This window comes from Colletotrichum siamense (genome assembly GCF_013390195.1).
Source record: "Colletotrichum siamense strain Cg363 chromosome Unknown KSG_Cg363_contig09, whole genome shotgun sequence".
NCBI classification, from domain to species: Eukaryota; Fungi; Ascomycota; class Sordariomycetes; order Glomerellales; family Glomerellaceae; genus Colletotrichum; species Colletotrichum siamense.
The window spans coordinates 3496996-3519430 of NW_023501022.1; the positions used below are offsets into that span (position 1 = coordinate 3496996).

A 22435-nucleotide genomic window follows, 5' to 3' on the forward strand; every position below is an offset into this window, starting at 1 on the left:
AGGTTATCTGATCCATAGACGACGATTGGATGTCTCTGCATGCGTCATTCCGAGTACCTCATTGGCTGAGGTCGGGGAACTGACATAGTGCAACAAAGCAGTATATACTGACAAGCAGAGCAACCAACCTGGCGTGTGTCTGGTGCTTGTGAGATTGAGCCAAACATCAACAACGCATGTGTATCATGCTCAGGTTTCGTCAAATCAAAAACCCAGTCAGGGGGAGGCAGATAGATTGTTGCCAGGTTTACGGCCAGCAACAGGGCTACCTGGCATGCAATGCTTCCGACACTTTACGCCGGAATGACGACTTGAGACAGCTGGCAGCCAGAGAGGGCGAAAGACACAGCATGAGTGGATGTGTCGGAGGAGTCTGGACGGAGAGGAGGGAGGGTACGTACCGCGGAAAGGCATGGCGTGGAGTGGAGGGCTCTATCGTGCTGCATCGCTCAGGTGGAACGGGTGCACGGTGCAGTGTACCAGCCAGGATAGCGCCTGGATCGCCATTCCACAGTGACCTCTCGCCGCCCCAGGAGGTACGGTCACAAGCCTGGCTGCCTCCAAATCAAAAGCCAAGCAAATATTGCCAGCAGGTAATGAGTGCTTATCGATAAGCAACTCAAGCGGCAAGCCCCCCGGAAAGACAGGCACACCCCAGACAGAGAGTCAACTGACGAAGACCCCTGCACACCCTGTCGGTGACGTGAAGGCGGCCAGAGAGTCACGCGCTGTTAGAGCCTGAGGTGTGGGGGGAAGAGACAATCTTTAGTGCACCTGCTTGGCTTGCTCCATGCTTGTGCCTCCCATTCCGTCCATGACCGCCTTTGCCCCCCTTCCCCCAAAACCCCAAGTCCTGTAAGGCAGTCGGTCCCCATTCTGCCACCCGTCTGTCACTCATCACCAAACACTGCACATCCTACTGTCCAAGCCACTCCATCTGCCTTAGGCTGGCTTTTTTTCTGGCTTATGCCTATCGTCCCGACCTTTGCCGTGCACTTCCTGTAAGGTACCCTGTTTTGCCTTTCTTTGCCGCCGTTGCGGCCTTCCAGCTTGTTGTAGAAACTACACATCCTGAGGTGCATCATACAGTCTGACCTGTGCCTGGTTCTGTGTTACTTACCTACTATCAAGCCCATCTTATCCGGCATCGCCCTCTCTCGCCCTCTGACGACGCCCAACGATTTCTCGATACTTCTCTCTCAAGGCCCCCCGTAGCGAAACCCTATCTTTGAATGACGAACGCACCATGAACTGTGTCCCCGCCTTGGGCCGGGTGTCTTCTGATAACACGGCGACTGCAGCCTCCAGCCCCTCAACCCGGTGAACCGCCCCACGATACCCGACTGCCCTGGTTGCTGTAGCCCCCAGCTGCAGCATCGCACCTGCCTTCCGAGGCCACTCTCGCCTTTCAAACCGCCAGTAGGCTGTCTACTGTACGGCAACAGCCGCCGTACACCCCTTGAAATACTCATCGTCCTCCAAAACCTCCCCGGACTGTACGCTCATCTCGAACCCGAACCCAAATCTCCCATCGAGAGCGTCCGGCCCGCGGTCGCGGAACGACCACGACCAGCCCAACATGGCTACCATATTCCAGAGCTTCCGGAGCTCGACTCTGTCGAAGCGCTTGCTCATATACGCCCTGCGGCGTCTCGAGCTGCTCGACGAGGAGACCCTGGACATGGAAAACCTACAGTTCGCGCTGGGCAGGACAACGACAGCAGAGTTCAAAGATGTCGGAGTGCGCCTCAAGGTACGTTGATACGCCACCCGTGCGGGTTAGGAGCGATACCAGTAGGCTAACATGAAGTGCTCAACCGCCAGAAACTCGAGCACCTGTTGCAACTACCCGCCTCGTTCCAGATCCAAAAAGCAAAAGTCCTGAAGCTCAGCGTCACGATTCCGGTCGACTTTTATACGAGCCCTATCATTATCGAGATCGACGGCGTCGACGTCCGGTTGAAGGTTTCTACCAGTGGCGACGATACTAAGGCAAAGGCCGCCACGCCCTCGACCGACGACTCCAGACTGCCGAACACCGTGAACCTCGCCGAGTCCTTCCTCAACGAGGATGTGGCCCTGAAAGATGCCTCGCTGGCCGACGAGAAGCGGAGGCTAGAGGATGCCCTCGCCGCCGAGACGCAGGACCTCGGCGGCTCCATGGCCATGAGCGAAAGTTCCATGAGCGACGACGGGAGTCAGTTTGGAACGGGCCAGCCGCTGTCCTTGCCGGGCTTTCTGGCCGGCTTCCTCCAGGGAATTGTTGATCGCATCCAGGTACGTATTAGAGGCGTCACGTTTCAAATGGACGTCGAGGTCCCGATCGAGCCGAACGCGACTGCGCCGGAGCTGGTTACTTTCGAGCTGGCCCTGGACCGCATCGATGTGGAGGGTGTCACCGCCGAGACACAGAACGAGGAGGGTGCCCCGGTTATTGCGCCCAAGGAAGGAAAACGTCAAGTCGCCTTGTCTAGGGTTCGGGCGTACTTGATATCAGAAGCGAATGTCTTTTCACAATTTGCCCGCTCGCCATCGATTTCGTCGCCTGCTGTTTCTCAGTCGCCATCATTCAGCGAGCGGGGTGCCGCGTCGAGGCATAGTACCTTCCGACCCAGCATGCAAGACAGCTTTCTCTCTTCCACCTCGGACGAGCTCTCTGAGGTGGACGACGCTCTGTTGCAAGATAGCGAGGAGGCCTTTAACATCCCCTACGACTTCTCGAGTCAACCCGAAGAGCCGGCGGAGGAGGAAGAGACGAACACGCCGCGCGCGTCGATATATCAAGACTTCTCACCGCGCGGGCACGTGCCTGTTTCCCAATCTACAATCCTGGGCGATGATGATCGGGCTGCCCCGTGGGCCAGTTTCCAGCGAGAGGCGAGGTCAGAACCGTCGCAATCGACTGAGGGTATGCCTCCCATCGCGTTTGCCGAGCCAGGAAACTTGAAGTCGTCGCAGCATTCGAGCACCACCAGTCGCAGCTCTGGTCCCGCCGAGGAAGAGGATCTTGCGCAGTCGCATGTTTTCACCCACGAAGAGGCCGAAAGCATGTACATGAGCGCGTTCTCTCAGACCGAGGCCCAAAGTGCTGGGTCCCGTATGCCGGGAGGATGGGACGATCCCAGCCCTGAGACTTCCCCTGTGTTCAAGAAGGCAAGCCCAGTCTTGCGCCAGCCATCGCCGCCACCAGTCAGAGATGAAGGTGTAAAGGAGCCACCCAGCCCTGAATTCACAGACGCACCCGCACCGCCCCATCCCACGGCTTACCCCGCGGTCGGCGATGTTGAATCGGGATTCACTAGACATGAAGCCCAACGCTCATCGAGAAGGAATTCTGAGGACGAAGGTGTTGCAGACGCCCATGCCCCGGCCGATGATGTGGCAACGCCGAGAGGCCCAACGAGACTTGTGAAGGAAATCCTGTCTCTGAACACCATATCATTATACGTCCCATCGTTACACCAGCACGTGCATGTCCCTGCGGACGCACAAGCATCTGTCTTGAGCCAAGCTCCAGGATCACCAGGCTTGGCGAGATCTGTGGCACCTCAGGTTCCAGGGGCTTTTTCCGTGTACTCCACGTCGCCGGGCATGAGATCGAGTGTCGCGCCCCGGTCGCCCGGTCTAGTCTTCACGGAGCCACAAAGCGATGGCGACGTTGAGGTTCACTTGTCGCCATTGGAAGTCCGCTTTGACGCTTCTTTGGCATACTTACTCGCAGTCGTCGTTGGAAAGCTGATGGATGCCCTGAAGGGCACCACCGCTACTCCTGCCCCGAAGACAACCACTACTACGGCGAAGTCATCGCAGGAGTCATCGATGCCTGACATCAAAGTGGTGTTTGAAAAGATTTCACTGCATTTCCTCCACCAACTTGGTGGTGTTGCTGACACCGCCGAAAGAATCTTTGGCTCTGGTGGATTGCAGATGCAGCCAGAGATCCTTCTCCGTACAGAGCTTGAAAACCTCAGCCTATGTCTCAGTGCTGTCAAGAGCTCCCTCGAAACAACAATTGACCTGGAAAAGTTTCGTTTTGGCTATGCAAAGGACGACATCGTCTGCTTTGATCAAAGTTTGCAGATGCGAGCGTCTGTAATGGACAAGTTTCCCTCAGCCGGCTCCGATATATCGATGAAGGTGATTAAATCGCCCAACTCGACTCGGACGGAAATTACAACATTGCCACTCTTGGTACAGCTCGATCTGCAGAGGTTAGACGAGACGTTCAGCTGGTTTGGCGGATTGAGCAGTTTTCTTAACATGAGTTCCTCAATGACGTCGAGCGCGTCCCCCTCCGTCAAAACGCCGGTCCAACCAGCGCCTAAACCCCGTGGTGTTCGATTTGATGCTCCCATTAACCCGGACGACAAGTCGGCCGCTTCCGAGAACAAGATCGATATGAGAATCGGCGGTTTCAACCTGGAGTTGAAGGGCAAGGAGTGCAGCGTCGGCCTGGAAACAAGTGCTGTCAAGATGGTGAGTCGAGAGCTTGGTATCGGATTCGCTATCAGCAAGGTGCGCCTGGCGGGCCCGTACATCCGAAGGTCCAGAGGAGAGCCACCCATCTCGGCCGAGATCAGTGGTGTTAGGTTCGAATACCTCGCAACGCCAAAGGACAAAGACCTCGAGCGCCTTCTAGAGCTTATTATTCCTTCCAAGGTCAAGTTCGACCAGGGCGACGATGAGATTATGGTGGACACTCTTCTCAGGCAAAGGCGTAAGGGCGCTGTCCTCCGCGTGACGTTCGACCAGTTCAACGTCAGAGTCGAGCGCATGCATCAGCTCAACTGCCTCCCCGCCCTGGGTGAAGAAGTCGCGCGACTGGCGACAGTGGCAAAGTACCTCCCAGAAGACGACCGCCCTGGTGTGCTTCTCTTAGCGGAAATCAAGGAATTTGGTGCGACTGTCGACATCGGTGGCAAGATCGGCATCATTAACGCCAACCTCAAGGGATTTGAGGTCGCGCAGATTACGGTACCCTCGCTGGTGGCATTCGGCGTACACGCCATTTCCGTGAATCGCAACCATCGAGAGGACCTCGTGAGTTCATCAACAACGCTTCCTCCAGGCACACTCACTCAAGGCCCGGTTCTCATGGTTCGCATGATTGGGGACGAGATGGAGCCAGTGATCAAAATCAAGATGCGCGATGTTACAGTGGACTACCGGGTGCCAACCATCATGGATGTTCTCGGACTCGGCGAGGATGCCACTCCTCAAGATTTTGAAGCCAGCCTCGCGGCCTCAGTGGCCAACCTCGGTGAACAAGCTCATACAGCCCTGGCCGGCAAGAAGCCTCAACCTACTCGACCTGCAGACCCTGCTCGACCCAATAGTAAGCCTATGACGGTCGACTTGGTTTTCCGCGATTGTTTGATTGGTCTTAACCCCTTGGGACTCCCCTCCAAGCTCCTCATTGCGTTCACAGATGCTCGACTTCAAGTGGTTCTGCCCAAGGACGTGGATACGACGGCGACGTTGGATCTCAACAAGGCTTCAATTCTCCTCATTGACGATGTGGCTAACATAGGCGCGACCGCTTCCACTGTGAATCGTCGCCAATCGGCGGATATGTCGTCGCAACAAGTCTCGCGACTGGCTGCTCAAGGCTTTGTCAGCATTTGCTACATTTCTTCGGCAAAGGTCACTGTTAAGGTTACAGAAAGTGAGGAGGATGGTGAAAAGCATGTCGATGTCGACCTACGTGACGACCTCCTCGTTCTGGAGACGTGTGCCGATTCCACTCAGACTCTCATCACTCTTGCAAACGCACTGAAGCCACCGACGCCACCTAGCAAGGAGAACAAGTACAGGACCAAGGTCGTTCCAGTGCAGGACCTCTTGGCTTCAATATCTGCAGAGGCGTTCGGAAAAGCCGAGGGCGATTATGATTTTGACAAGGACTTTGGGCTCGCCCAGGAGCTCGGTGGCGACGAGGAATTTGACGTCGCGAGTGATGAAAGCCCATTGCATATCGATTCGCAATATTACGGGGACGCCGGTCCTTCGGATACCCTCTTTGACGCAGATGGCTCGGTCACATCAATCGGAACCACAACTCAAGATACCCACGACGGAGTGCTACTTACCAGCTTCAATGCCAGCGCATCCACGCACGTGTCAGACGACGGTAGTGATCTCGTTATCGAGGACAACTTCTTCGACAAGGGACCGGATATCGACGGTAGAGCCCAAATCTGGAACTCGTCAAAGAACACCTACGACCGAGCCCCGAAGGAATTTATCAGGAAGGCTCCTCTGCGAGTGTCGGTTCGTGATGTCCACGTTATTTGGAACCTCTTTGACGGATACGATTGGGAACGCACTCGCAGTGTTATTAGCAAGGCCGTGCAAGATGTCGAAGAGAAGGCTATTGAACGTCGCCGACGCTCGGAACGCATTGCGTTCGAGGAAGACGCGGAAGAAGACGAGACAGTAATCGGCGACTTCCTTTTCAATTCGATTTACATCGGTATCTCGACGAAGCAAGACCCCCGGGAGCTGGCGCAGATGGTCAACCAGGAGTTGAACGACAATGCGACCGAAACAGAGTCTCTTGCTACGACGGCCTTCACAACAGCAACAGGTCGGGCTGGCGGTGCACACAGACCCAAGAAGCGCTTGAGACTCAACAGGAGCAAGCACCACAAGATCACATTCGAGCTTCAGGGCGTCAACGTCGACCTGATTGCTTTCTCTCCCGATTCGGGGGAGACCCAGAGCTCCATTGATGTGCGCGTGCAAAACCTGGACGTCTTTGACCACGTCCCGACCTCGACGTGGAAGAAGTTCATGACATACGATCAGGATGCTGGCGAACGGGAGATGGGTACCAGCATGGCTCACTTGGAGCTCCTGACCGTCAAGCCCCAGCCGGATCTCGCGGCGTCTGAGATGGTATTGCGAGTGACGCTTCTGCCCCTGAGGCTTCACGTCGATCAAGACGCCCTGGACTTCATCACCAGATTCTTCGAATTCAAGGACGATAACGCTCCCGTTCACAGCTCACCCAGCGACATTCCATTCCTCCAACGTGTCGAGGTGCGCGACATTCCGGTCAAGTTAGATTTCAAGCCCAAGCGCGTCGACTACGCCGGACTCAAGTCGGGTCGAACCACCGAGTTTATGAACTTTATCATTCTGGACGAAGCTCGCTTGACTTTGCGTCACACCATCATCTACGGCGTCTCTGGTTTCGACAGGATGGGCAAGATTCTCAACGATATCTGGATGCCGGACGTCAAGGGTACTCAACTCGCTGGTGTTCTCGCTGGTCTGGCACCGGTCAGGGGCATCGTTAACATCGGCAGCGGGTTCAAGGAGCTGATTGAGGTCCCGATCAAGGAGTACAAGAAGGACGGACGCATTGTCCGTAGCATCGGCAAGGGCGCCGCGGCCTTTGCGCGCACGACGGGAACTGAAGTGATCAAGTTCGGTGCCAAGCTGGCCATCGGAACGCAGTACGCACTCCAGGGTGCCGAGGGCTTGCTCAACAAGCCGCAGACCGACAATACGTGGGAGGACGCGGATCTCGATCCAGAGGAGAAGAAGCAGATCTCCCTGTACGCAGACCAGCCTACTGGCGTGATTCAAGGTCTCCGCGGCGGATACTCGAGTCTTACGAGGGACTTGAATATGGCACGCGATGCCATCATTGCGGTGCCAGGCGAGGTTATGGACAGCTCCAGCGCGCAGGGTCTCGCAAAGGCAGTCTTGAAGCGAGCTCCAACCATTATTTTCCGGCCTGCCATTGGGGCCACGAAGGCTATTGGCCAGACTCTGATGGGCGCGACGAACAGCTTGGATCCGCAGAACAGACGGAGGGCGGAGGAGGTGAGTACTCCGGGAGCCTATCCCAAAATCATTGCTAACATTTTTCCAGAAATACAAGCGGCACTAAATTCCACAGCTTACAAGCACACGCACACGATACACCAGATACCAATGCGGTGGTTTTACTTTGTTCAAGGGGATCAGGTTTCACCCACCCAATACGACTGCATGAGACTGCATCATAGACTGGCGAAGGAGGTTTCTCGATTTATTTTCTCGACTTTTACAATGGGCTATGGATGTCACAGAATGCAACGCAACGCAGGTCACAGAAAAGAAGCGTAATCATGAGTTATACAAAACAACACTTCTCTTCGAATGGACATGTTTACAAACCGAAACGTTGGCCTCAACGGAGGTGGGGGATGGTGGACGGATGAATGGATACCAGCAGGAAAGGCACTAGTTTCCTTCTTTTCCTCTTATTTTTTCAATGTTGCTTGCAGATAGTACAAGGGCGGAGTCGTCGGACTTTGTTTGCCTCGAAAAAGGCAGTTTAGGCGTTTCAAACCACAGTTCATTTCAAACAGAGTCGATCGTAGGAAACACAATATGTGGCGTCCAGTTTACGAACAAAAACGGCTTATCAAGCAAAGGTGGTTGGTAAGGACGGAGTGATGATGCTTTGATTGGCAAAGCGGACTCGGGTGTTTCTAGGCGCCGGGATCTCGGAAACCGATGAATGGGTGCCCCACATCCACTCTTGGCCCTTCGCTGTCGCTTCTTCGCCCTGGTCTACTTGGACTGCGACCCTACCGTTGTTTCTTCCATGAAGAACTCTCGTGTCCGTTGCTGGTAAGAATAATATCGCTAACCTCTTGGTCGTTATTATATGTTGTCCGTACTTAAGTTCCCTTTCTCGGCTGTGCGTTGCTGCATGTATTTACCTCGGGGCTTCATGCTTCACACGCAACGCGCGCGCGCGATTTCCCAAGGATGCCGGGTTGTTGATCACGTCAATGACAAGCTGCACGTTGTGCAGCTCTGCTGCTGGCTGTGATTGGTTCGAGCTGCTGTGCAGTGTGCAGCCTGCAGCTGTCTTAGCTGGCAGGGCCCCCGTCGTCCGATCTAAGATGTTGCAGGGGAGCACCCCGCCGGATGATTTCGCAAAACAAAAGAGGCTTTTTTTTTTTTTTTGTGCTATCCCGTTTTTTATACCAATGACTAAGGTTCAGCGCGAAAGACGCGAGAAGGCAAGGCGAAGTGTCTAGGGCTGCAGCTGAAATGTCTGGGGTCACTGGAATAATCTTACGTGTTGCGGCTTTCCCATGACATCCGGATGGTTAGGTACTTGATGGGCGGGCGGGAAGAAGGGTTCGTTCGTTTCCTGAGTCGTGAGAGTTATCCAGGGGACCTAGAGCCGGCGACAACCGTTGCCATTCTCGGCGTATTAGAGGAACTCTGATATAGTCGTCCGCCTCGTCTCCGCCTATCACGACCGTCGCGACCGTCACGGTGTCAGCTCGGGGTTGCGTTCCTATGACTCTTTGCCCTGGTGGTGGTTCCATCTTGGTGAACGCTCTCTATGCCGTGTACAGAAGGAGGTTAACGGGGCGTAGGCGGGCGGGCTTTGACAAATGGCAACTCTGGTAATCTCTCATTCCACAAAGTGTCTTGAGTCCTTATCCGTAGAGATATCCCGTCGGCGGGGAGACAGATACACTGACTTATTTACTTGTACGGATGGACACCCAAACCCCAGCCCCCCCTACCCATCGTCCCCGTTCCTGTCCGCTGTCCCTCCCCGCCGGCCCGCTGTCGCAAATGCGCCTTTGCTGCTTTCGCATTTTCTCCATTTGCAGCGCCGCCGGCTGGCCACAGCTCCTGGTGCTCCCCTCCCAAAAAGTCCGATGTAGCAAATATGATGGCGTCATCGGCGTTCCGGCCGATCGGAATCTCTCGCTGGTTATCAGCCTTTTTTTTTGGTTTCTCTTACCTGAAGACGGGACAGCCCCAAAGCTACGCGCAACCCGCGCGGACCCTTACCTAGTAGCTGGAGGGAGCAAAAATTCCCGTAACCGTACCGCGCGCCCTTTGAGGGTCTCTTTACAGAGTGGTAGGGAGGGAGGGAGGGGAGAGGACCTAAGTTACTTTTGGGATCGGATGGGGTTTAGTTGACGCTACGACTCGTGTCGCATTTCTCATCTTTCTCGTGTGCTACTTACTGTGTAATTCCCCATTTTCGTCGAATGCTGATTTCCCCATTCCCCGGCCTTAAAGTTTTCCGGATCTGGTCGTTTCTTACCTTACCTTGCCTTACCTACCTTTCATCGTCCCTCCCCCCTTGACCTTGACTTCCTTCTTGCATCTTTACACATTCTTGTTCATCAGGCCGCATCTCGTGAGAAGGAATTTGGTCGTGTGTGTGTGTGTTACTATCTCCCGGCGTGCGCAGACGGTCCCGTTGTTATCGATCTCGTCATCACCTGCTCTTTTGGTAACCCCGCCTCCACCATCGGAACCTGCCCCGCCGTGTCGCGCGCGCATCGCAGAGTCGCAAGCTGTCGCAAACCGAGCTCTGAAGCTGAAGCTGAAGCTCCGAGGCCAAGATCGCATCTTCAAGACGTGCTCCTCCTTACCATCACCACGACCGCAAACATGTCGGACGGAAAGCGCGCCGTTGACTCGGACAAGGGTTCGTCTCTCACTCTCACTCTCATCCCTCACACAACTAAATTCATAACGAACAACCCCCAACCTCAAAAGAAGCTATCCGCAACAACACAGAGCATACTTCTCTCATCATCGATCCCCTCAAAAGCTAACAAGCATACCTAGTCTGGACGACCCTCATCACCAACCTAGACTACCTCTCCGGCCTCCTCACCCTCCACCACTCCCTCCTCAAGTCCGGCTCCGCGTACCCCCTCGTCGCGCTCTACACAGACACCTTTCCGGCCGAGGGCCTCGCCGCCCTCGAGCGCCGCGGCATCCCCGCCCAGCGCATCGAGTACCTCCTCCCGACCGCCGGGCGCGACTACTCCAACGACCCGCGCTTCTACGACTGCTGGAGCAAGCTCACCCCCTTCAGCCTCGACCAGTACGCCCGCGTCGTCCAGCTCGACAGCGACATGCTCGTGCTGCGCAACATGGACGAGCTCATGGAGCTCGAGCTCGACGACGGCGACTTTGCCGCCGAACACACCCCGGCCGAGCTCATCGGCGCCTCGAAGCGCGTCGACGCCGAGAGCGGCTACGGCTCCGGCGAGGACGGCAACGGCAGCGAGCTTGCTGCCGCCGCCGGCACCGGCAAGCGCAACCCCAGCGTGCGCGTCTTCGCCGCCGGCCACGCGTGCGTCTGCAACCCGCTCAAGAAGCCGCACTACCCCAAGGACTGGACGCCGGAGAACTGCGCCTTCACGACGCAGCACTCCTCGCCCGACGAGGCGCAGCGCGTCGGCCCGGACCCCGTGACGGCGAGCCCGCTGGGCTTCATGAACGGCGGGCTGCAGGTGGTCAACCCGTCGAAGCGGCTCTTCCGGCAGATCGTGCAGCACATGGAGCAGGGGGCGATGGACATGGACTTTGCGGACCAGAGCCTGCTGTCGGAGCTGTACCGCGGGCGGTGGGTGCCGCTGCCGTACGTGTACAACGCGCTCAAGACGCTGCGGTGGGAGGGCGTGCACGACGAGATCTGGCGGGATGCGGAGGTGAAGAATGTGCATTACATCCTGGCGCCGAAGCCGTGGGACGAGGTGGATGCGGAGGGCAACTGGACCGGGAAGGAGGAGAGTCATCGGTGGTGGGTCGATTTTAACAATGATCGCAAGGCGTCGGAGAGGGCTATTGGGGTTAATGACGGGTTTTAAGAGTTTGATATGTTTGGGTAATGATTTTGGTTGATGAGATGGAAGAGAAAGTAATGGGGAAAGGAACACATTTGGGAAGACGATTTAGACGGGATAAGGGATGCTGAGACGGTGTCCTCGTGGACTATTTGAGATAATACCCAGGTATTAATCATGCTGCAAGAAAAAAAGATGTTTTTGTGTTATTGGACTGAAAGTTGTGGTATAATTTCTCCGTATCTCCGAGAAGCAGCAATCTGATGGGCAGACGCTGGCGCATTCAGATCCATGGATGACGTATGGGAGTAGAAATACTGCCAACGTGGCGTACATGCTTCATTCTGATTTTGATTTCTGAGCTTGTTGTTTCTTTCCGCCGGTTTTATATCCTGCGTATTCAAGAATACTCATATGTTGTCTGATCACCTTCTGGTCATGGTTGTGAAGACATAGATGGGCGCATGTGCCGGTGTCGAGCAGAACCCTCTATAGTGTGGAAGAATAATCAACCACGACGTGTCCGTGACTACATTTGTTTGAAGAATGGAAACAAGGGTCCTTGCAAACATTATATACGTCGTCAAATTCTATGAGGCAGCTACAGCAATGGCAAGTACTCAAGGACTAGCTAGCTGGGATTTCCACTCTCTTCATGTCTATAAATCATGAGTCGAATAGTTGTTCTCAATGAAATAAACAATTAGTTCACAGTGCATGATTCGATTGCCAATGTAGGCGGGCCTCAGGCGTTGCGAAAGTGAGCTAATGTGTTGCGAACAACCTTTAGGCAGTTGACAGGGTACTTTGGTGAGTAGATATGAAGACTGTAACATCCAGTCGCTAACCTATCGACGTCCTTCACCTTTGGGGACCGATTATTAGAGAGTATACTTAGGGCCGCGTCAATTTGGCATGGTTTGATACGCCTGTCCACTTGTTCTTTGCGATGCTGTTAGCTTCGAGTACGGCGCATATCGTCGCCGTCGTAGAGATGACGAGGCCACAGATGCCCCCTCCCCATTTGCTGTTGGGAGAGTCCTTTGACTCGGTGGTTCAGCTATTTATGCTTCACGACTCATTTCCAACTGGACAGTCTGGAGCGATGCGTGTCAGCCCAAGTGCCAACCACCCAGAAGTTAAGCCCCTTGCCCAATGGTAAACGTTGTGCAAATTCTCTTCCAGTTAGTCTGGCCACGTTCGAACTTACGCAAAGACATAGGTGCCATTGCCAGATAACCCAAAGTACAATGGTAACATTCAAGGTAAATAAGGGTTCGGACTCTTATTTCTGCTAGGTCCACAATGAAAGGTTTTGGCATCCATTTCATGAACGAACTCTGCGTGGTTACCGGGTTTTCATTGATCATTGTCAAGCACTGAAAGCACCGTATCTCTCGATATTCGCAGTACAAGTCTCAGCATAGGGCTCGGTTGAACTCTATCTATCCGTCACTACCGGCTGGCGAGTATTCCTCGGGTTCAGGACGGCCTTGCTACAGATGAGCAACAGATTGCTAGACCTGACATCTGTTCTCAGTATCAACGGGTTGCGTTATTGCTCGTGGTCCATCTCACAATTCCCGCTTCGATCTGTGTGAGAATGGACTGAGAACTCTCGTGACGGTCTACGAGATATTCGGAGGTAAGCAACAGAGACTCAACTCTGTCGAACACTTGGACCCAGCGTTCTGACTTGCAATAGCTACTGTCTTTATGGCCGCCATAGTTGATTTGAACACACTGCCATCCTTTGCAACTCTGAGGACGAACGAGACGCGCGTCCTTTGACAAATAAGAACAATTATTCGCGGGCTCCTGCAGCTCTCAGTCGCTCCACAACCTCGATGTGACCAGACCTGGAAGCTGCTTGCAGAGCACTCTGCGCAAACATGCTGTAAGTTTTGACGCTGGCCCCCGCAGAAAGTAACCGCTCCACAATATCAATATAACCACGCCCTGAAGCTAAGTGTAAAGCAGTCTCTCCACGTTTAGAAGCGTCCGCGTTAACGTCAGCCCCCGCAGAAAGTAACCGCTCTACAACTTCGATGTGACCGCCCTCTGAAGCTGCTTGTAAAGCAGTCCGTTCACTAGAAAAATAGCGGGCGTTAACATTAGCCCCCGCAGAAAGCAATAACTCCACGACATTTGCGTGACCACCTTTTGATGCTGCTTCTAAGGGATTCAGTTCAAATATAGCAAGGTCAGCGTTGACGTTGGCTCTCGCAGCAGAAAGCCATAGCTTCACGACTTCGATGTCGCCACCACCTGAAACTGCCTGTAGATCTGACGAGGCGATCCTAACTGCATGACTACTCTCAAGTAGAGCGCTCGCCAAGTCAAAGTCAACATCACCATCAGCCACACAGCTTTTTAAGGCCCCCCGTATCTCTGAAACACCGATCTTGCCTCCAAGGTATCGGACAAGAGCAAAATGGCGGTTTGTGAGACTCCAAGGCAAGATATTGGTGTCTAAAGCTCCCGACTCATCTTGGTTCAACCAAGGTATCTTTGCCAGACCATGTTTTTGAGTGAAAATCTCTTGCCACATTTCCCATGTCGAGGACGTACGATGCCTGAATCGAGTGGTATGGGAAATCCAGTGTACTGACGCGTACTTGATAAAAGGATGATGGACTTGTAGCGTGTTTATAGCTTCTGCATCGTCCGACCTGTTGTATGTAGCCCGTATTCTAGCCGGGTCAGTCTCAGCTTGGACACCCTTGCGCATTGTAATAACGGCGCTACTGATCGACTTGGGCAGGTTCCATGAGTTCTTCAATGCTGAATGGGCCATACTAGTTGGGTCGATTTTGACTGGTTGCGACCGTCGCGTAATAGTTGTCACAAAGTCGCTAAAGCTCAGGTAGGTGACGCAGATTTCACCAGCATGATGATCCGCATCCTCCAGCTTGAAATGAAACTCTGCGTAGTCAGGTCCTGATGATCCTTCGACGATGAACTTGTGAACTGCCTTATGGGCAAACTCTGCAGTTCTCGATTCTTCGTCAACTCGGACGAGATTTTCGCACCACATAGGTAGACGGTCCATACCATTGACTAGTTGTCCGGGATTGAAGGATGGTTGGCCGACTTTTGTAGAGATGGCTTCACGGAGCTCATCTAGTGTCAAAGGGCGTTTCGCTATAGCAATCCATTGGAAGGCTTTTTTGGCGACTGCAGATTTGCCCTGCTTAATGATGCGCTGAAGGGCTCTGCTCAGCGTTTCAGTCAAGGTCTTTGGAAGACGTTCCACGGCGTCTCTTATATCGTCGTCACAGGTTTGGGCACAGATTTCATCTAATAGGAAAGTAACCCAGAGAAACCTCATCCGTCAGTAAGTAGCGTATAGTACAGTCATTATCAACTTACATTCCGTCCGCACGATTAATAAGAGCCTGCCTGATATCATCAACAATAGATTGGTCTTGAACAATAAGATCTCCGTTTTGTTGTCTTCTTTGGAGTGTCTCTTGAACAAAAGTAGCAATGTCGATCTTGGCCTCCGGAGATGCCATCAAAACTGTCTCAATGGTTGGTATCCGGTATCTAAGTTCGCCTGACAAGCTTTCACGGCTCGAAACGAAGACTCTTAGGCGCGATTCGGAGGCAACTGAGATCAGAGAGTCAAGGAGCGTTCGTCGTTCTGCCGGCTCAAACTCATCTAGTGCGTCGATAAAGATATAGAATGTATTAGACTGGTCGATTGCTTGTCGAAGAAGTGATGTTAATCCGCCCAGCTCTGAGGAGGGTTTCCGATCCAGCTCTATTAGGCGTGCTTCCCAATCGCTAGACAGTCTCACTGGGTCGAGTGACTGTCGGATAATCGACCGAAGTGTAGTCTCTGCAGATAGCGGTGTCTGATCTGCAAAATGAGGGAAGAAGAATGTGACATTTTCTCTGGCCCTACGCTCGTGCGCATAAATATGTTCGACGGCACTTGCACTTGAAGTAGAGTCAATAGCTGCCATAGTTAGAGGGCTTTCCAATTAAGAGTTTACTTACGTGAGGACTGTCTTGCCAGATCCAACTATTTTGAATTAGTACGGTTGAAGTAACTCTTCATATGACGTACTTTTGCCTGAACACCACAGCCATGGTGAAGAAAGTCCTTCCTCCCATTGAGTAAAAGAAGTTGATCGGAAAAGCCATTCTGCAGTTTTAGGGTGCCTCAGTTTGCAGGCTTTCTTGAAGTGTGAGAGGTAGTCGTAAGACGAGAGTGAGTCGAGAAGCTGACGACGGCTTTGCTCTACAAGTCTGTCAGCCTATTTTTCAGCATTATTTGCAGCTATGAAGAGCGACTTACCCGCCCGACGGATGTCTTGCTGAATCTGGTCATTCTTAATTGTGTCGAGGTCGCTTCCTACTCGCGAGAACAACTGCCTGACCTTATGCCTCTCTTTGGATGCTGCTTTCCTCTCCATTTCCTGGAGTCTTTGGTCCTGGTGGTCGGCCCTCGCTTTTGCAAGTTTGATTTCTTGCTTTGCCTCAAGACCACGCTTTCGAATCATTTCCAGGTCAGGGTTAAGCTCCTGCTGAAACGACTGCAAGAACGCGTTTCGCAGATGTGTTTGCCCTGTATCGCATGAGTGGTATTTAGTTAACGTACTAGAGACTAGGGGTTTTTACTTACAAGGTCGTTGTAACGCTTCGACCACATGCTTGCAGCAATAGATGATTGATGCGTTGAAATCGCAGACAGCCTTCTGCAACCCAGGCGAGTTCGGAAACAAGGCTTGGTACTCGGCAAATCGGGGGCAGTCTTTAGAAAATTGCATAAAGAGGTCTGAGACTCGTTCATAGTACGAAGCGAAGTTTAGCACCACCTAACCGAAGTTAAATTGTCTCTTGTATGTAGTAGTAAAGATCTTGCTGTACCTGCATCGTCAGCTTCACGCTCCCCCAGACTAGCGCAGCAATCTCCGGGTGCGAGGAGACAAAAGTGTCTATGATAACGGAAGAGTCGCGGACATATTGCAGGACTGATATAAGTCGGGTGCCCTTGCTGGGAGAGTTGCGCTGAGTGGTGGACCAGTCTAACTGGGCTGTTAAGACGAGCGCGGCGTCAGCATCAGGGATACCTTTGAGGTTGTCGAGGTCTGAACGTTGGTCATTGTTCAAGATCTTCCTGAACTCGCTGACTGCATCTTGTAGACCTTTCGTAGGTGTGACCTGCGCTGTAGTGGAAGAAGACTTTGGAGCTATTTCCATGGTAGTTGCTGGCCTTCGATATGCGCAAGTTCACGTTGGAGGTTGGAGGGTCGTGGAGGCTTACGATGCTTGTCAGAGCGGGGTAATTGGCCAGATGCATGCTCGCCTAGCCTAGACATGATAGCAAAGGGCACAGCCTGATCTCGATCACCCTGGGGTTTCTATTGGCCTTTTTTAACCAATAGTGAGTCTTGTTGCCGGCTAGATTTGGAAGATAAACCGGAGGTTTTCCCCGATCTCTTGCGCTGCAGCTCACTCACAGAGCAACGGATACGAGGACATATTTCGAATCAAATGAGAGAGTCCGAATATCGTCGAGTTTGAGAGTCACGGGAACTGAGCTTTATTGGTCTTCATGACGCCATGCCGTAAATGGATGGAATAAAGTAGAGCCCGGCCATGAGAACCAGTGCTATAATCAATACCATACGCCAGCCTAGCCTTCTCTTTTCAGGGCGTCCATCATCACCGTCATAGTCATATAATTGTTTTCGTCAACGTGTGCTCCTCCTCGCGATGATTCCAGGGGATTTCAATAGTACGGATCACTCCCTTCAAACCTGGTATTCACAACGATGAGTCTCGGATCCAACATCCTGTAATAAGTATTTGAAATGATCTTGCCTAGTTTGTATGAGTTTGGCTTACGTCTACAAATGTGACAAGTAGTCACAATAGTGTTATCCCAGAATTGAATCAGCCAGCTGGTTCCTGCCGAGCAAAAGCTCATGTCGATCTGGCGATATCGCTCGAGGCTATTTCGCATCTCCCAGAGGTACACGCCCTTACTTGGTCTGCAATCCAATGCGACAATCCCATCCGAAACGGCGCATGTGCGTTCTATCAGGCTGTTGCGACTTTGCCCTGAAGATAACAGCGGAATATGTCGCTTCCGGTCTCAACGCCGGAGACGGGAACGGTAGAACATCAACTTCGGCGCCGAAACCCGGTGAGAAGTGGATTCATCGGCCCCTACGACCCGGCGCCGAGCCCCGTCAACCTCCGTCTTCCGGAGTCCCCTAGCCCCAGATCGATCGATGACTGCCCAACAACGGCAACCGCGGCTGCCCACGGTAATTCCAAAAACCCAACATAATCTGCCCGCCTCGCCACCCCCTAACCCCCATATCAGTGCATTAACGCTGAAGGCATCGTCGACAATAGTTTCTCAGCCCGCGCGCGCAATCTCGCAAGCCAAGCCAAATCGCGACGTCTAGAGCGTTTTCCGCTTTTGCTTACCTGCAGTCCGCGAGACGGATTATCCAACACTTCAGCCTCCACTTAGACACATAAACTTCTTCCCGTCTCTGGATGGATGCAACCACGGCACACTTCCGAACCACCACCACGACGCGCACCTCACACACACACACTCTCTCTCTCTTTACAACCCCTGACGAGTAGAGCAGATCCAAAGGAGAATGACGACAGGTGCTCGGAGTCTAGAACCATATGGCAGATCTATTGCCTCACTCTCCAACACGCCCTAAACCTGTACGGTGCCTGGCGTGTCATTGCCAAGGGAAGTGGGCGTGGCGCCGTCCGAAGGAAAATGATGTTCGGCGCCGTCGACGATCATCCACCTTTGGCGTGGGAACATCGCGCGTTCAGCCTTCTCGTGCCCCCGTGATGAAGAGCTCATGCGCCCGCCCCTCGTCTGCTTTGGGCTACCCCTGCATCATCGTCCGTCGCCCGGACGAACCGGTTAGCCGCGGTTCCGTGGTGGCGCGCGAGAGGCGGCGGACGGCACGATGTTGCCACGCGTGTGGGAGGTGGGAGAGGCTTGCAGCGCAGGGCTGGCGATATTGCGGGGGCATGAGGTGTGTGTGGGCTGAAGATGTCCATCATTACTTTTAGCCCCCCCGGCATGTCTTAGGTCCGTGCCGCTGAGGAATCAGGACGGAAAACGTGTGAGTCGCATGTAAGTCCGGCCAGGAACGTCGCGGCACCAACGCTGGCGGGATGGTTTTATTCGACGAGCTCTTCGACTGCTAGTCTCACTTACATGTTCGTTGAGGACGCCGGAACGAAAACGAAGGGGGCAGACTATGTGCTAAGCTTTGCGACCGGTCGAAAAGATGGGGGAACGCGCAGCGCGCGTCAGCCCTGGTTTTCCATCCCATTTTCGACGACCGCTGTGAAGACGTCTGAGCGTTCATGGCAGGATATCCACGCTACGCTGCCGCTAATGTAGTCTCGCGGATTCAGACAGTTCGCGGTGCGAACTAGCTAGTGTCTATTGTCATCTCGACGTCGTTTGGCAATCCATTTGCCCCCCAGCCGTGCGTTGGAGAGACACCCGGGCTTCTTTCGTTGGGCGATTTCATCGGGTTTCCTCTTTTGTGACGTCTGATCTTGGTCGATGGCAACCCCGTATTTTCCAACCCCAGGTCCGATCCGAGCGAGGTGGTGTGCTCTGGATCTACCGCCGGTTCCGCGTCCGACACCCCCTGCTTTATGGCTAATTTGCCCATCTCGATGCACACAGTGGCGCGTCAGTCGATGGAAGAGGAGGGAGCGTGGTTACAGGGCTGATTTGGGGTGAGGCGTGCGTGCGTCGCACCCTCCTTCGCGAAGAGGCGCGCCTCTGTCAGTAACAAGGACCATGATGCTGGGACGGCGCGGGAGCTAATGCAGGAGGTCAGAAAAGGTCGGCGGGGAAGCGGTTCCGGTGCGCCCGGTGGGTGGGGGTGGAGGACGGCAACAGGGGCGGGGACGCGGACACAAACCCTGCCAGCCCCGGGACTTACAGCAGCCGGGCGGACGTCGAGCAGCACATTGGGCCGAGCAGAGATGGGATGCAGAGACCCCGTTCTAGCCCTGCCCTCGAGGGGATTCGGCAGAGGGCCGATGTAACGGCGCCGACATGGAGAAGCACAGGTGGGTTATCAATGTTCGATGTGCGAGTGTCTGAGCGGTGATGATCGGGGCGGGATTGATGGGTTCTTGTTGCTAATGGGGCCGACGGGCGCCGTGAGGGGTGGTATTTCTGGTGAGTTCGGCATGTTGAAGTTCGGCGATTACTGGTCTTGGGAGTGGTGTTCTTGGACGTGGCCGCGACGGGTTTTGCCTCAGGGACAGGCCCAGTGGTTTTGATATGCCAGAGCTGAGCTGCGATGCTAGATTCAGAATGCTACCTTTGGGATGTGCGCGCTATGCTTTTCCGCGGGGGATGTCTTTTGCTCGGATGTCCATGTTGGAGATCTCTGTAAGTCATGGCTTTCAATGCTACTGTGTCGATGATGCGGAGGAAATGTTGACATGCAGGGGCAAGCTTGTGAGTTTCGTGAGGCATCCGATCTTTGCAACGTTACGTAGCTGAACTTGGCATGAATGTCGAGAAGTGTAGTCACATCACAGGCACGGATTGGCACCAAGTCAATATAGCTAATTATGGATATGACACGCCAAACGCCCTGAGATATTTCCAGTATCAATGAATTCTGTATGAGATCTGGGTGGGCAAATTAACGCGTCATCTGAACGTGATTTGCTTCCCCATCAAGCTCCTAAAAGCATCGTCGAGAGCCTTTCGTTTACGGCCTTTCTCCTCTTCATCCTTGTCGATAGGATCCAAGGTATCGTCGTCTCTGTCTGGCCCTGGCAGTCGCGGCATCCATGCTCGAATCTGGCCGTCTAGGTGGGCGGTGTACACTGCACCGCATGAGCTTCCTCCGCCCATGATTGGCCCCTTTTGAAGTCTGTATCCTGCGTTTCCGCGCCATACAATATCCATGGTGCGGTTTTGGACGTTGATACCTCCAATGCCCTGAGCGCCTGCTGCTGTGGATGGCCCTGGAACGCGTAGGCGAGATACCAAAGTGCCCTCATGCAGATCCATGACCAGGATCTCGTTCTCGTTCGGCCAGAAGAGAAGATCTCGACGAATTGGTGTGAGCCTGGCCGGAGTGACAAACATGCTGACCGTCTTTGGTTGTCGATTCTGAATCATAGAGCCGAATGCCGCCAGCGTGTTCGCCCCCGTGGCAGCATCCCAGACGCGTATGCGACGGTCAAGGCCAGCAGAGATGATGTACTTGCCGTCGTCAGACCATGTAAGTGCGTTGACACCTTCGTTGTGGGCCTGGGCCGCGCTGCGAAAGTGCGGCATCTGGTTCCAATCCATGCCGCAGGCCTTGGCGTGGTTGAAACGGTGGACGACACCCAGGTGATCCTCCTGGTCGAGCTGGCCAATGAGGCCGGAAGCGCGCCTGATGTCCCACAGGCGGACCTTTCCATCGAAATGGCCGGTGGCAACGACATGTTCATGGCGAGGACTCCAGGCTACAGATAGCACAGCGCCGCCCTGGGAGACGAGGGACTGGACCGAGGACCCGGACTTGAGGTCGACAAGGCGAACGGATGAATGCTGCGTGGCACAGGCGACGAGGAGATGATCGGCAATAGGACTGGTCGCATGAGTGTAGATGTCGGCGTTCAGATCGAAGTTGGCAGAAACTACCATCCTTTCGGTAGACCATAGCTTCAGCGTGCGGTCAAAAGAGCTTGAAAGGAAGGCGTCCGAGTCGAAGGGGAAGAAGTCGAGGTGGGTAACGCCATTCTTGTGAGCAAATCCATTGTCGCCGACGGAGCGAGAAGCATTGGCAATGGGCTCAAAGGTGTAGGAAGAGTTTGGATTAGGAGCATGTTCCAGATCCCAAAGCTTCACGGAGCCATCAGCGCCTCCAGAGATCAGTCTATGGCGTGTGTTAGTGCTCGAGGACTAAGGTAAGGTGTCTTTCATGTGTCTCACAGCCGACCATCGAACTTGTCAAGGGCCAGAGCGTTGACACCTATCCGATGTGCCCACAAGGCAGATTGTCTGCCTTCGACTTCGGGCTCAGCACCTCCGCCATCGAATCGGTGTTGGGGAGCAGCTGCAAAGGTTCGGACGAGGCCTGCAGTGGTCGCCTGGGCGAAGGCCTCAGGGCTGAGCTCGCCAGTGGAGCGAGCAAACAGACGGGCCTGCATTCATCAGGGGTCAGTGAAGAGCAGGGAGATGTGGTTGAGCGGTCGGGCGAAATGGGTGTTCGACGACGGTGTTGATGAGAAGCGACGATATGCCGCCGCGTCGTCCGAGGTTAGGCGGATGCCTTGAGGTTGGAGAGCCAGGTGGGGATGATGTCAGCTGCGACTGCGCACACCTTCCACTGGTTCTCAGCGCACTAGCTCCCTGTAAAGGTGCTATCGCACAGCTTGGAGCTGCCGATAGCAGACGTGTCCGTGGATATCATTGGCTCAGACTCATATGGCCCCACCTGCCAAAGTCTTTCCAGCTGCACCGCCAGTCCGTTCTTTCCAGAGACATGGCAGGAAGGAACGGGCATCGACCGCACTTTCACCCTGGATTCTTCTTGGAGACCACCTTAGGCATATCAGACCGGGCCAGTCCAGCAACCTCGACTTCAACTCTAACAACAGCGGACGCCTTTGAGCCGACTCGCCATCTGCCAGACGCCGTCATTCGTCATAACGTGGTAGCCCAAGTATCCGGACGCCTTCAAGCTGCTGCCAAGCATCGTTGCAACCTCCACACATCCTCTTGCGACCGCCTCCGAGCGGCGTCTGATCTACCAAGACCATTCCTACCTTGCCCTGTCCCATCC

General features: G+C 54.1%; 4 protein-coding genes across 4 annotated transcripts; 2 read left to right on the plus strand and 2 right to left on the minus strand.

Annotated features, from left to right (window-relative positions):
• Nucleotides 1–1579: 1579 nt before the first annotated feature.
• ATG2 (Autophagy-related protein 2) lies at nucleotides 1580–7900 on the plus strand (the record flags this gene model as incomplete). Its single annotated transcript, XM_036645493.1, has 3 exons — nucleotides 1580–1753; nucleotides 1825–7833; nucleotides 7883–7900. The coding sequence occupies 3 exons, from the start codon at nucleotides 1580–1582 to the stop codon at nucleotides 7898–7900; spliced, it is 6201 nt and encodes a 2066-aa protein (XP_036489210.1).
• Nucleotides 7901–10431: 2531 nt separating this feature from the next.
• On the plus strand, nucleotides 10432–11642 carry GOLS1 (Galactinol synthase 1; the record flags this gene model as incomplete). The annotated part of the gene is made up of 2 exons (XM_036645494.1): nucleotides 10432–10468; nucleotides 10612–11642. 2 exons carry the CDS (start codon nucleotides 10432–10434, stop codon nucleotides 11640–11642), a joined length of 1068 nt encoding a protein of 355 aa, XP_036489466.1.
• A 1780-nt stretch (nucleotides 11643–13422) lies between these two features.
• Nucleotides 13423–16829, minus strand: CGCS363_v013646 (Ankyrin repeat domain-containing protein 17; the record flags this gene model as incomplete). The annotated part of the gene is made up of 7 exons (XM_036645495.1): nucleotides 13423–14833; nucleotides 14991–15563; nucleotides 15624–15648; nucleotides 15694–15867; nucleotides 15925–16194; nucleotides 16252–16444; nucleotides 16497–16829. The coding sequence occupies 7 exons, from the start codon at nucleotides 16827–16829 to the stop codon at nucleotides 13423–13425; spliced, it is 2979 nt and encodes a 992-aa protein (XP_036490085.1).
• A 3475-nt stretch (nucleotides 16830–20304) lies between these two features.
• On the minus strand, nucleotides 20305–22348 carry ckn1 (DNA excision repair protein ckn1; the record flags this gene model as incomplete). The annotated part of the gene is made up of 3 exons (XM_036645496.1): nucleotides 20305–21526; nucleotides 21583–21794; nucleotides 22256–22348. 3 exons carry the CDS (start codon nucleotides 22346–22348, stop codon nucleotides 20305–20307), a joined length of 1527 nt encoding a protein of 508 aa, XP_036490086.1.
• Between the last annotated feature and the right edge of the window lie 87 nt (nucleotides 22349–22435).